Source organism: Malurus melanocephalus, unplaced genomic scaffold (assembly GCF_030028575.1).
Source record: "Malurus melanocephalus ecotype Western Australia unplaced genomic scaffold, MMel_1.1 scaffold_42, whole genome shotgun sequence".
NCBI lineage: Eukaryota > Metazoa > Chordata > Aves > Passeriformes > Maluridae > Malurus > Malurus melanocephalus.
In genome coordinates, this window is record NW_026623274.1 from 2,335,435 (window position 1) to 2,350,065 (window position 14,631).

General features: G+C 43.6%; 1 protein-coding gene across 4 annotated transcripts; it reads left to right on the plus strand.

Moving 5' to 3' along the window:
- The first annotated feature begins 13 nt into the window (after positions 1–13).
- Positions 14–14,631, plus strand: TMEM169 (transmembrane protein 169). Of its 4 annotated transcripts, XM_057364784.1 has the most exons (5): positions 14–110; positions 713–814; positions 3,627–3,746; positions 11,280–11,719; positions 12,284–14,631. In XM_057364784.1, the coding sequence occupies exons 4-5, from the start codon at positions 11,416–11,418 to the stop codon at positions 12,904–12,906; spliced, it is 927 nt and encodes a 308-aa protein (XP_057220767.1). In that variant the 5' UTR covers positions 14–110; positions 713–814; positions 3,627–3,746; positions 11,280–11,415; the 3' UTR covers positions 12,907–14,631. The 4 variants fall into 4 exon arrangements, with proteins under 4 accessions (XP_057220767.1, XP_057220766.1, XP_057220768.1 ...); XM_057364783.1 differs by lacking the exon at positions 3,627–3,746; XM_057364785.1 differs by lacking the exons at positions 713–814; positions 3,627–3,746 and having other exon boundaries at positions 12,284–12,572; positions 12,689–12,897.

The following is a 14,631-nucleotide window of genomic DNA, read 5'->3' on the forward strand; positions in this document are numbered from 1 at the left end:
CCCGGGGCTCGGCGCCGGCGACGGCGGAGCGGTGCTGGCGGTGCTGGCGGTGGCGGCGGTGCCCGGGTCCTGCGGCACGGCACGGCACGGCGCGGCACCGCGGGAGGCAGGTAAGGGGACGGGGGCGGCCGTCCGCCGTCGGTATCGCCCGGGTCCGACCCCGCGGGGCAGAGATCCCCGGCTCCGGGGAGGGGTCGGTGCCTCCGGTGGCGCCGCGGGGTCGCCGCTGCAGCTCCGCGGCGAGCGCCCACCTGCCCCCGGCCGCGGGCTCGGCTGGTGCAAGGGATGGGTCGCCGTGGTTTTGTGTTCCCTGTCGGGTCACCTTCCCCACGGGCGCGGTACCCTGAGGAGCAGCGGGAGCGCAGCCCCAGGCGGGTGGAATGCCCGCAGGGTATCGCGGAGCACAGGAAGGTGCTGGGGTGCGCCTGCCACGGACCCGCAGGCGGGCATGGACTCTTCTCTCTCTCCCGGCATGGACTTTGTTGGAAAGAGGCCGCGAAGGCTGAGGTGATAGCGTTTACCATGTCCCCAGCGTGGTAATTTCGGKCTAAAATGCCTTTGTGATGGTGGAGTCCATTCCCGCCTCTCGCGACCCCCTTAAAATCGCTCTAACTAAGCTCAGTATTAATTGGTCAGTTGACACAGAGGACAGACAACAYTATTTTCCTTTCTGTCCCACAGTGAAGTGACAGAGCATCTTTGTCTATTGCAGGTGATTTTAACCAGCGCTGATATGCCCAGCAGCATGTGTGTGCATGTTCAATGACTTTCGAGGCATCTCCTCTGTCCTTTTCAATAGAAGAGATGTTTGAAAGTATGTCTCAATTTTGTCTCTTTGTTTTTGCCATAGGATAGTTGGCTAATGTGAGAAGAGAGTGAAATTTAATTTTTTTTGTAAAGACATATAAGTAAAGTGGGAGAATCATTGAGTCTGTTTTGGGTTTCTCATTTGTTAAACAAATTTATTTACTTTGTCAAAAGCATGTTTTAAGATTTCATATTTTAAATCAAGGATACTTTTAGGATAACATCTCTGTCAGTTTTGGTGAAGTTTCGATGGAAGCTGCATGCCTTCCTTTTAAGTGTAGGGAAGGGAAGGCATGGAGAAGTTAAGTGTGTCCAGACTCATGCAGCAAAGGGTAACAAGACAGGAGTGGATTTCTGCAACTGTAAAGCAACTGYTAGACAAAACTGTCCTTTTCGCATGGGTCAATGTTTGCAGAATACTTCAGGTTTTTAAAGCACTTGACTTTCTGGAGGCAAAATGTGAAGCAGTGTGAGTGACACTGCAAAAAAAAAAAAAAAATTTACTCCCTCTCTTTAATTATCTTTCACAATCTGAGGCTTCACAGATCCCCATTAACTGTCTCTGGCTGCCCTACATATCTTAGGCAGGCCGTCTCAGTGCAATCATTAATTAATCCCAGGGAGAAGCACTCATCTGTGCTAGTGAATGAGATCTTCATATTCGAACCTCCCTGCCATTCTGACTGAGCTGCATGGCTCCAGGGAAAATCCAATGGGCCTTTCTGCTCATGTGACCTCCTTGACTTCAGTGTTCTTCCTAGAGAGCGCTATCGAGGAATTTTTCTTCCCTRTCAAGGATATATTGCTTGGTTTCTGGAATTTGTCTAGCCGTAGAAATGCCATAATTAAGGGGCTGAACACATGAGTTAAGATGCTGTGAGTGATGGRTGGGAGGAGAAAGGGGAARGGCATAAAGACTGTAGAGGAARGAGGATGGAAAAGGAGACATCCATTCCTTGGCATTCAGTGGAAGGTAGCCCCTTCTGGTACAAAACGTATCCACAAAGAATAGAGCTGGGATAACCAGTGCTCACAGACATTTTCAGCAATGCAGTGGCTTCTGTTCACTGTTGTGTGCGTTGCCTTTGAACCAAAGATTCAGACTGTACCTTTCTGTGTATTGATTTGACCCCAGTGGTTGAAAATCAAAATTATTTAAGCGGAAAGGAAGAAAATCTTATTAACTAAAATCAATTTTAATCTCCTYATATGCTTGTACTTTCTTAATCACAAAGGAACATTTCTTTTATTGGTAGCATTAAAATGTTGGTCTGTCACTACACACAGACATGGTAAATTCAGTMAGCATAAGGCTTTTACATATTGATGTTGCTCTATAAACTTAATGTTAAGATTCTGAATTTTTATGTGTTAGAAAGTGGTGTCTGATTAGACAACTCATTATTTATTTATTTTTTCAATATGTGTTTCAATATGTTTGCATTTGGAAGAAAATAAATCTACATTTAGAGCTTGCATTTGGTAGAAAATAAATCTTGCATTTGGAAGAAAATAAATCTACATTTAGAGCCTTGGAGTCTTAATTTTCATTTTTTGAATGAACCATCTGAATGAACCATCTGAATTTTTTTTGCTTTGATATAACTATTGCTTAAAACATCAACCACTCAAAAATCAAAATGACAAAAAAGAATTTATGAGTAGTTTTTTCCAGTTGTCAGCTCCTTGGGAGTTGTGGGATTAGCATATGTCGTTCTTGAACATCTACTTTTTTATTTACATATTGAAGAGTAAAAACTAGATTTCCTGTTTTTAAAGCTCCCAGATTGTGTCTTGGCTTTGAGTGAAGTAGTTCAATTTATTGAGATGAATAGGAAACTCTGCTTTTTCAGAAAAGGCTGCCTTTGTGCAAAGCTGATGTTGTTGCTTTGCCAGCCTATGGCACAGCTATTCAGCTGATGACACCTGCCAGTCCAGTAAGCTGCCATGCTTTAAAAATCCTGGCACTGATGTGTAGTGCCTTGAGAATTCCTTATGGCATGCTATCCTCCAGGATGTCTGTGCCCTCCTATAGCTCAGAATCCATGKTGGCAAGGGGGAAGGTCTCAAGAGCAGTTAGGTACCAACCTGATGTGAGAAAAGAAATGGCTCCAATCAGGAGAGAACTCTCCAYGGGACCCAAACCCCATGACAGGTATCCCTGGGGTCAGCAGTCTCACAAGGAGGTGAGAGCAGAGGAAATGTAATGGAAAGCATCTTAGTGTSAAAAATAAAATTTTAAGGATAGAACAGTTTCTCGCAGAGGATTTCTGCTAGTTAGCCTTTGGAAAAATGCAGGCTTGCACTCCAGTAGCCTCTGCTTTCCCAGATCCCACTCTTAGGGATGCTCCAGGTTTAGATCTTACTTCTCCTGGTATATCAAACCATACAAAGTGTAACAACACTAATTTCTTCCCTCCCCATACCTATAACAAGAAATGCCTGAATTGAGCCAAAACCAAATGAAAGCTGATTTGWGTTTGTGTCCTTACCTCTCTGGGCCATTCCATGGGATTATGCAACAGGCCTCTGTGGAAATCCCTGCTACTTTCACCTTCTGTCTGTACACTCTCTTCTGAGGCTGCTTTTCCTTTCATAATCTCTCAACAGCAAGTGAGAGCCTTTCTRTTTTGTGGCTTCTGGTTTCCATGTCAGAACAGCCTCCTGGTCAGCCCCAGTTGATATTMAGGCTCTCTGGTCAATTCATCTTTTTAGGGACTTCCTCTCTGGAAAGGCACTTTACTCTAGGCATATCTTGGGGGCTTTCAGTCTAATTAGAAGATAATCAGGATTTTAGAATCCTTTATCATTATCCCAAGGAATTTTCATTGCAGTGATTAAAAAAAGAAGGCACGAGATAGGAAGACAGACATCCTGCTCAAAGCACAGCTCGTGGTGGTTCAAGATACAGAAAATCAGCATGAAACAGTTTGTAACAGGTACACAGATAGATTTTTCCAAACAATCACACACCTTGCTAATACCATACGACTGATACTGAAGCATTCACTTGTCTGCAATTCGAAGTGCTGCATTTTCAATATCCTGGCATCATGGGTCTCTACCTGTGCTTGTATCCAATCACAACTCCCCTGAGCCAAGTAATTCCTGCTGCTGGAGATACTGTCTAAATATCTGAGATTATATTTACTGTGCAATGCATTAAACAATCCTGAATCACTCCCAGGGGAATCTTCMAGTTCTCTCTCTGTGCAGTTGTGCTCTCCAGCAACTCCTGGTCTGCAGCCAGGTGTTACTCAGAGAAAGCTCTGATTTGAAGCCCCAAAATATTGTGCCTAAAGAAGAACCACAGGATGTATGTAGCTTGTTGTTGGTATTTTTTTGATAATGCTTTCCAGACTGGATTTACAACTGACTGTGTTTTCCATTAGGCTGTGTGGCTGCAACTATTTCCTCTCTAATTGAAGGTAATTCACTGTGTGGTTTCTCCTCATTTTTTTAGAGTAAAGYACTGGGGTGCTTGATCTCACCAGCACAGAGCAGGGCAGGAAARGGGGCTGAGACTGAGATGGTCAGGGATCTTCTGAGTAGGAAGGAAGGAAAAAGAGTCTGAGGTGCTAACCAGGGTCCTTGTTGGTAGTTATTGTAAAGGTCAGGAAAGAGTCCAGCTTGCATTAAARCCTTTTGAGAGCACTGCATGATGGAGGTCTTGGAGCCCTTCACTGACATCCCCTGCCAGCCAGATCTGTAGCAGAAATGCTGTGTTAGCACAGGTGCTTTACACCCACCACTGGTGTTTCATGGCTTTGGAGCAACTCCCGGTGTTTCATAGGTTCACATGTGTGTGTATGTGCTGTGTGGAAGGTGTTTCCTCGACACTCTGGGGTGGGAGGTGAGCAGCTCTAAGCTCTGTTTTCCTGTACTACTCACTCACTCTGTTGTTACCATTTTCTAGGCATCTGCTTGGATGCCAGRAGGGGAGCAGACACAGCTTTGGTTTGGGTGTGCAGCAAGTTCTGAGTGCATCTTCCAATCCCAACCAAGGACAAGTTTGGTCTTATACCAATAAAAATAGATGCTACACTTGAACCCAGCCTAAAGGCACTGCTATAGAGGCAGGATGTTTGACTAAAGTTGGTGGATTGACTTTGTTCAGTTGTTCCTATGTACAGTGTAATCCAACAGTGACCTGGGGAACGAGGCAGGGATTGTAATGAGCACCTGCTGTTTTGAGGTTCAGGATGGCCTGTTTTGGCAAATCCAGAAGTGAGGGGTAGAGAAGGGGAACAGAGAAAGTGTGTCTCTGCTTTATGGTTGAAATCTTCTTTTTCCTACAAGATGTAGGAACTTCTGTTGAGTTTATTCAAGACTCCTACCTAAATGCATAGTTTGCTTTGAAGATTTAAAATCTTTCATTTCCAAATCATGTTCCTTTTAAGATTTGGTTCTCTTTAAAGGCTTATGTGCACATGCCATTTCTTGACTTTTTCAGCACAGTGTAATAAATACAAAGAAACAGATATCAGATATCATCATGTGGAGGCAGTGAGAAACTTTTGTGTCTTTTATCTCAATTTCTCTTTCTTCTTRCAGTCTGGACAAATAAAAGGGAAGACAAGAGCAAGATAGCACTTCAGGCTTTTGCTCCAAAAAGGTAGACCAGTACAGCTGGGGGATTTAAAAAAAGTTGGTGTGCAAGAAAATCTTTTGGGCAATCCATTTAATATAAAACAAAAATGCTCAGCTATTCTTGTATGCTGTCTTCCAGTTAGTAATGTGATCTACACAGCAGTCATTATTCTGTGACATTTGGAAAAGTTATGGAATAGCAAAGGAAAATAAAAAGAACTGATTCATAAAACAGATACTCTSTAAAATGTCCTTGACTTTTTAAAAAAATCCTTGGAAAATGTCACTCACAAACAATGCAGTGATACTGTGGAATGCATCCCTCCACTATTTTTCGGTGTTGTGTCTGTATCTGTAGAATGCTGTCAGCGAGCATTTGGGTGTCTCACGGAAGGATGGAAGGGAGAGAAAGGATCTTGAGCCACCCAGCATAGCCCCAGGAGCCAGGAAGCCCTTAATCCACACCCACACAAGTCCAGTCTTGCTGCAGCTTCAGTGATGGTCAGCAACTGAGCTGGCCACAGCAGGTTTGGCTCATGGTGTGGTGCTGGCACTAATGGCACCTGCCAACAGGCAGGAGCTATGTGCTGTGACAGACTGGAGGGACTGGGCAAACCTGGGTCTGTCAGTGCTTGCCCGTAGAAAMCATGTTGCTTGCTCTCACCTCCCTTTGCTTTTGGATTGAGCTTTTAGCACCTACTGCCCCTGAGGGGAAGGCATGGAACATGGGGGGCTCTATTAGCAAGCACCTGTAAAGTTTTTGGTGACTTGAGTCATATTCTGTGTTACCCCTCTGCTTGGGTGCTCAGTGCCATCCTCTGCTTTTGGCAGTCCCGCTTCAAGTCTGCTCCTGCTCAGATGCATGCCCAGAGCATGGTCACTTTTCTGTGTCCAAGAAAGTAAAGTGCTTGGAAGCCTGTGGATTAAGCAGGGAGGGTAAGATGGGTGTGAGCTTTGAACTTTGCTGCTTGCTTTCTTTTACCTTGCTGGGGTTGCAGAAGTAGATGTTTCCCTTTGTGTCTCTTGCTGTTGTTTCACAGTCCCTTAAWGCAACTTGAAATCAGCCACTGCCAGGAAAGGTAGTTTCTCCCTCCTTCCTTAGACATTCCTTCCTGCAGAAAAGCTGCTTGGTGAAGAAGCCATATGACTAAAAATAATATTTTATTATTTTCAGTGAGATAAATCCCCCTGTCAAGCTCACCACAAGCTGCACAGACCATGGTACTGATAGGGAGGAGCTGTTCTTGCCTCACCTGATATGTCATTCATCACAGCCTTGAGTATTTGCTWGATTCAAGTAACTGTGCTTAATCTAGTTTGAGCTGTTTCACCACAAAATAGAGAGGAGACAGACATGCATTATTTTAGCAGGTGAGGATGCATATGTGAAAGATAATGTGGAGTCATCAGGTATTTAAAACAGATCCAAAGATGTGGAGGGAGCCTACCATTTGGCCCTTTTCCTGCATAATGTGTGTATTAAATGTGCTTTCTTATRTATGTCTCATCACATGTTTTTCTAGGGCCTGGGGCTGCATATTCTGCATTAGACCAATGCATTTTGTCCTAACACGATTGGCTGGTGACAGAAAGATCTGTCCTGAACAGCTGGATGCGTCTAATTCCACCTATTTTTCATGTGTACATTCAGCCAGCAGATAACCCCTTTAAAATTACTAGGGATTGGAAAAGATCCTTTGGCTAACATGCATGTTCAAAACCACACACATGCACACTCACAAAATCAGAGGCGGGGTTGGTTGGAGATGGGTTTGGGGCTGCAGAGGTTATGGACTAAAAGCAGCAACCAAAGGAAGATCTGTGGTTGGAAAGCTCTCAAGGTGTGTCTCTGGGGTAAATTTCCCTTCATCTCTTCCCCACCCTGCATAACTCACAGTGCTTCTAAAGCACAGGTTGTTTTTTTGTTTCTGCAGACAACCCCTGCATGATGTGAGTGAAGACACAGTGCCAGTTCTTCTTATGTGTTGTACATTTTATGTGACTATAAAAATAAAAATTTATACTCCTTGCAGCTTACTGTCTACATTTTTCCTCTCATGTCTGCTCTGGGCAGTCATAAAAAGGTTATTTGTGCTGTAGCAGGGATTTAAGATCAAGGATTTTATTAGCTTGCAGGAAGGCTCTTCCTTCCCRTCTGCATTCAAACCGGATAATTTCTCTTCTGTTAGCAGCAGRATCAAACCCTGAAAACCAATGCAAGAAGCTTCCTTTGACCTAAATGGTGCAAGGCCAAGCTTTTAGGCTCCCGTTTTGTGTGTCAAAGACTATTACTGTCATGGGAAGCATAAGCAGCCGTAGCTTTCCTGCATAGTAACAGAAGACTGTGCTGCTAAAAATTACTCTGCAGAGTGTTTTTGCAGAGACGCCTCCCCAGGGTTCTCCATCTGTTTTCATATGGAGATTAATAACAAATTGTTTGGCTAATAAACTGCTCCTTGCTATCTCTGAAATATGACCATTTCTTTTCCTTCCCTCCCATGGATGGTTATTAGATTCCTGTCTGCCCCTGTGCTCCCACGTGGGAGACATCGCTAGTATGAGATGCACAGCAATTGTTAATGTTTCAGCTCCACAGCAAGGCTTTTAAGGGGTGAAGATTTTGTGTGTGGCTGAAAGAACTGGTGCTGTGGACAGCTGTGTAGTGCTAAGGGCTGGCCTTCTCCTTGGATGTGGTAAAGAAAAGGAAAAGAGAAAAATCAAGCTCTGTGTAYACTCTGTGATTTCTGCAAGAGCCCATTTCTTGTTTGAACTGCAGAGAAAATAGTCCCAGGAAAAATGGGACTGAGGCTTGAACCTGTTCAACTCACCMGTCCTGCTGTGGGATGTGGCCTGATGGTGGTACTTTTTGAAGTGTTCTGTTTGGAAATTCTGGACCAGMTGATGGGGTATTCCAGCTGCTTCATTGGGAAACTGCTGAGAGAAAAATAAACGTGTACTGTGAGAACACGCATAAGATCAGGAGGGGTCTCTGTGATCTTCAATCTCACTGCTCCCTAATGCAAACTAGAGGACTTCCCCATGCTAACACCTCTTCTGGTCAAGTACAGGTGACCAAAATTGTACCAAGATAGTCAGTCCAGATTTGGAAGTTTCCAGTGACAGTAAATCATCCAGTGATTTATACCAAGGGACACCTACCCACTTCGTTAAAACACCTACCTAACATCTGCCCTGTATTTGTATCTTTCAGCTTTTGATCTTGCTGTATCTTCCTCTGCAGGATCAGAGGGATCTCCTTCATGCGTTTGGTTTTGATGTAGACAGACTGACATCAGATTTTAACTTCTTGTGCCTCAAACAGAATAATCTGAGCTCGTTCACTTCCTCATCCCAAGGGCTTTGACTCAGCCACAGCCGCAGTGTTTCTTGGGGTCTTGTCACCCATTGCCCATTTCCTCTCCTTTTATCATCAAGAGAATAAACTGAGCTGCCACTCTCTGATTACCCTGCTGTGGAGGTGTTTCTAGTGCTGCTGGTGACTCACAGTGGCAGTAGCTGCTGTAGTGGGGTGGGAACATCAGACATAGCAAAATAACTCAGGGATCATAGGCATCTTCTGGTCATTAATCAGCATTCTGCCTGCTTGGTGAGCACACGAACAGGGCACATTGCCTGTGCCTGTCTGTGAGAGATTCAAAAGGGACATCACCTTGCTCCTTGCATAGTCAAGGCCAACATAGTTCTTTAGGCTTTGGCATCACCCTGAGAACTGACTTCAGCTTATCATCCATTTGACTTTAAGCAAGGCCACAGCTGGATTAACTTTAAGAAAAAGAAAAAAAAGCCCGACTATAAATCTTTGCTGTAGCTTTGTGTTATTTTTAAATGTTACTCGCAAATCATCCCCTCCTCAAGTCGGTAGGGACTAAACATGGAACTACAGCCAGGAACTTTGGGTGTCTAATCAACTTCTATGCCTCCAGACTTTTAGTAGATTGTACCAGAAGCGATGCTTTTGGTTTTTCTGTTTCCAGGCTTGTTTTCCTTACTTTTGGAAGCAGAATCTCATTGTTGTCTCAKGGACTTACCAGGCTCAATCAGGTAATTTCATGGTTTTATAGAYACAAAACATGAAGTTTTACAGCTGATTTTCAGAGAAAAATGTTAGAATAATGTTATTGTACCTCCTGAATGAATTTACTACAAAGAGTGAGTTTATTCCATAGCATAAATTCATTCCATTTACCTCTAAAGGCATTTTTWAAAAAAAAMCCAACAAAAGAAAGCTTACGTGAATTTCTGTTTTCCAGTATGTCTGCGAATGTAGGCATACATTTTTTATGGCAGGTGAGATGGCAAGCTAAACAGACTCTTTCCAGCCATGCTCCAGAGCTAAACAAAATATTCTCTGTCCACTGATTTAGAGGTAGTCTGACTTCTGGGGTATACTGAATCYTCAGTGTTTTTTAAGTCCATTTTATGTGTCTTCTGATCACCAGGGAAGATTTGTTTTCTATAGTTCACAAAAATAATCTGAATTGTTGAATTCTTCAAGGCTCCAYAGAGCCAACTGGGCACAGTCATAGGTGTTAAAGTGAAACAATTAAAATTTTTGTGTGGGTGTGGTGTGTGTGAGTGTATGAGGTATAAATAGTTATCTTAAGTTCTGCACAAAATTTCAAAACACACCAGCAAAATCTTAGATCTGTGGGAAGACCAGGACCATACTGCCAAATTTTAAAATGCTCCACAATTTATCATCCATTCAAGTAAGACAATTTCCCCAGCATTGTGTGGGCTATAAACTATGATACTTGTGTTTCTTAGTTTCCTGTTAAAGAAATGACTCATTTACTAGGTAGAAGCTTGATTATAGGTCAGATGCATTTTTTAAAATACAAATGTTCATGTAAATGTTCAACAGAGCTTTTCAGAGTTGCTAAAATGTTATTCATTGTATTCATATTTGTACCTAAATGCTTCATGAATACTTGACACCGTCAGTTTCTTAAATGCTATGAAATCTGGGAACCATTAATCCTTCTTCCATATTCATGGAGCAGGAGTTGTCTGCCTCGATGCATGTTTAATTATGTGTTTTTTACTTAGGCAGCTTTCCCACCGATGACAGTTTCACTTGATATCGCTGTTAACTTTGCTTGAATGAGGAGMAAAAAATTGACTCCTTGTATTTGTTACAAAGATTTGTGAAAACTCACATTGTTTTCTCTGCACAATCAGGGCACTTTGCTGTGGTTCCCAATTCTCTCTCCAGCAAAGTGATTTTAATAATAATTTTGCTTTAAATCCACTGTATAGACTGTATTTTCCAAAAGTATGGTAACACTATGTATTGTGAAATTGCTAAAGTTTGAAACATCACTCATTTTGACATAATTTGATTAATTTATGGAACATCCTTTGCATTGGGCTGTAAATTATTAGATGCTCAATTTGAGAAAGGCTAGCACCAACATAGCCAATGTGCTGGACAAGCACATTGTTCCTGTTGCAGTTGTCTCTAGGCCRGTCCCTTAAATCAGTCAACTTATTTTTCATCTGTGGTTTCAATCCTTTATACCCATTCATTTGGGCCAAAACTATTGTCTTCTGTTTGTTTTCAGCACTGCAGAGGAATTTTAAATTCATCCAGTAAGCTGGCCATGTTTAATCCCTTCTTATAAATGTTAATACTTTTTCCAGTAGCTTTGGTTTGTTGTAGTGAGAATTGGACCCTGGAATCAAGATAGATTAGATACCACAAAACATGTATTCATGTAAGAGAACTGATGTTCTGGACAATAATAGGGATCTTCCGATGACATTTAAAGCAGTTGGAAGTAACCCTTTTTAGAAAATTCTGTCAATCTGTTCAGCTTGGTAACAAAAAGACACTTTTTCAGCCTTTTCTCTCATTTTAGGCTGGGAATGGAGTGCGTAGTTTGGATRCCAGCAGTGGGACATCTTACCAGAACAAAGCTTCCATGGGACCATTGTCTAATCAATGACTTCTAAGTGCARGACTGGTGCTGTTGGATTGGAAATAGGTGCTACAAGATGCCAGGGGAGATGACTGAGAGCAGCAGCGGGATGGAGGAGACCGTGCAGAAGGACAGCAAGTCTGGAGGCCAGAGCCCTCRCTGTGGCACAATGAGAAGGGCTGTGGCAACCACTGTCACCTTTGATGGGGAAGCCACTATGGACCGAAGGAAAAAGAAGAAGAAAGAGTCCCGCCCCGAGTCAATAATAGTCTATCGGTCTGAGAATGACAATAAAGTGGAAGAAGAACAGGCGGATGAAGAAGGAGGGGAGAGGAGCTCTGAGGAAGGCTCCAAGTTCCTGGGTCAGTCCGTGACAGATGGTATGTATTCCTGGGAACACCCACTTCCCATAACTTTTTTTGATGCCATCATGCTCTAAGGACAAATGGTAGTGACTGTGGGATCAACCCTCTCCAAGACTCCAGACAAGGAGAGCTTGAGTTCATACATGAAAATGCTCTGAAACACAAAGYATTACAGGCTGATTTGGGATATCTCCTGCAGTTCTTTGCTAAGTTTGGTTGTTGCTACAGTCCTAGTTTTAAATGTATGTGCTGGTTGGGGTTGGTGTGCTGTTTGCAGTGCTATGAATGCACTAAGGCAGTGATGACACTAAGSTGTGATTAAGCCACTGTCCATGCCTGAACAACTGCCTTTAAGTGAAAGGATGGAAGCAGATGGAGTTAGTGGCTCTGCCTGTGATAGGGAATTGAACTCATTACCTAGGATTTGCTGTTGCCTTCTGTTTGCATACACTCAGCATGGCTTCCTCTTCAAGGGTGATAATTGGCAAGGTCATCATGGGCCATCTTGGAGTCACTTTCACTTCTGAATACTTTGTACAGAAAATAAATCTGATATAGATGAGTTTWTCTGTGTTGTAGGTGTCTGGAACATGCCTTTAGACAGCCGGTATGTCACCTTGACTGGAACAATCACCAGGGGAAAGAAGAAGGGTCAGATGGTGGACATCCACGTCACACTAACAGATAAAGAGCTRCAGGAACTGGCTAAGTCAAAGGAGCCTCCTAAAGAGGATGTACCCGAGAAGAAGAARAAATGTGATGTTGGATTGGACAGAGGACCCCACATCGTCCTCTGGACCATCATCTGCCTCCCCTTCATTTTTGTAGTGTCCTTCGTGGTTTCATTCTACTATGGAACCATTACATGGTACAACATCTTCTTGGTGTACAATGAAGARAGGACCTTCTGGCACAAAATCACCTTTTGTCCCTTTCTGATTATCTTCTACCCAATTATAATTATGGTTGTTTCTTTCTCCCTAGGCCTGTATTCAGCTGTAGCCCAGGTAGCATGGTCCTTTGGGTACTGGTGGCGTGCTGTCAGGGATATGGAGAAGGGATTCTGTGGCTGGCTCTGCAGCAAGCTGGGCTTGGAAGATTGTTCTCCGTACAGCATTGTYGAGCTGCTTGATTCTGACAATATCTCAGGTAGTCTCTCTGGCAAGAGCTCTGCACAAGGGGTTGAGACCTCAGCAGTCTGAGCCTTTGTCCTGGATGACTATTATGGTCATATTTCACCTAGAAAATAACACACTGATTTTTTTWAAATATACATATATATTTAAACACAAACTTAATGAATAAAATATTGGGCTGAGAGTCCTCTTTAAATGTCACAGAATGCAAGAATGCTAGCTTCACATGCTCTGGGTGGGGAGGTGCATGGCTTTCCAAGGATTTGTCATGTGTTGTAGCTAATTACAGCTTCTGGGAATGGTAAGAAAATCTGTGTCTGCAGGGCTCTGGCTCTTTGTGGAGTGGCAGAGATACATTATGCAAAGTCCACTTCTGTCAAGWTAGACTTCACTTTTCAGAAATAGGACATAACAGTGACCTGTGACCCAGTGAAAAGAAGTCTCTGCTTGGGGKATGAACTTCAAGAGACAGGAACCCATTCAGAGGTGAAGGTTAAATTGCAAAATGTGTGATGTTCCTGCAGTATTCCTAGAAAAGGTCCTTTCCCAGTCCCTCCAACAAGTGCAGCTAGCTTAGGCAGGCTGACTGYTTAGACACTGTCAGAGTCCAGTGTTACAGGCCACTGGAATAGTGGGAGAGTCAGAACAGCTGCCAACAAAGGCGTGTGAGTTCTACACTGACCTGAAACAYCCCCATCACACGATGGAAGAGCAGGGCTTGCTTTCTAATGCAGTGTGTGGGGACCTGATGGGGCTGTCACCAAGAACCCTCAAGTGGCTGCAGGTGCTCAGATAGGTKCTTGGAATGTCCCTGCAGGATCTCTTGATCTGTGCACTGCTAGGGAGGAATGAGCTYCAGGAGTCGTACACAGTGTGCAGTGCAGACAGGTGCATTACAGGAAGGAAACACCTGCCCTAAGGAGGTGCCTGCCCCTAAGGAAGGGGCAACCATTTGCATCTCACTGCAGGTGCAGATTGGCAGCACTTGGCTTTAGGGAGGTGGAGTTGAAGGCACCTGGGGATGGGAAGGTCTCTGAAACAAGTAACTTTGGYTTTCAAGTTGCTCTTATGGAAAATCTGTTGGACCTCCCCTTTCAGAATGGGGGAATCCAGGAGTTCATGTCTATCTGTGCCTCAGCTCTGGAAATCTGTGTCACCTTCCCCGCCTCACCCCTCTTCCTGGTTAATTATATGGGAGAGCAATGGATCATACATCCTTCTCCCCTTGTGTCTCATTTTCATAATGGGTTTCCCTCCTTTTTTGGACTTWCCATGGCAGCACCATAGTGGGCTCCCTGACCAGGCTGAGGTTGGCACCATAGGCTGGAGAAATTTTAATTGTCTCTTAAGAAAATGACTAGCAGAAAATTCTTTTTCTTTGATCAGCTTGGGTTTTGGCCCAAGAAGGAGATGAGCAAAATAAAAGAGAGATTCTAATAGGGACTGAGTTACACATCTGAAAAGTGATTAATTTTCTGAGTGCTCCAATTCAGCTGGTGCTGCTGGCAAGTGTGTCTGAGCCCAAGCCAGAGGAGCCCACATTTGCATGTGTAGGTAGGTAAATCGTGTCGTGCAGTTCATCAGCTGCACTGTCACTCCTGTCTGTGTAGATGTCTCACTTCCCCAGTCTCCCTATCAAAAGGGAACCGTTCTAGTTTTAGGGTGGTAAAAAGAAGYATTCAGAAGCTGGATTTCACAAAAACTAATGCTTTGTGTTGCATTTTAAGGTTGAGYTCAAGACTACACTGACTGTCCYGGTTAGAACATCTGGGARCTGGTGATGTATAAACA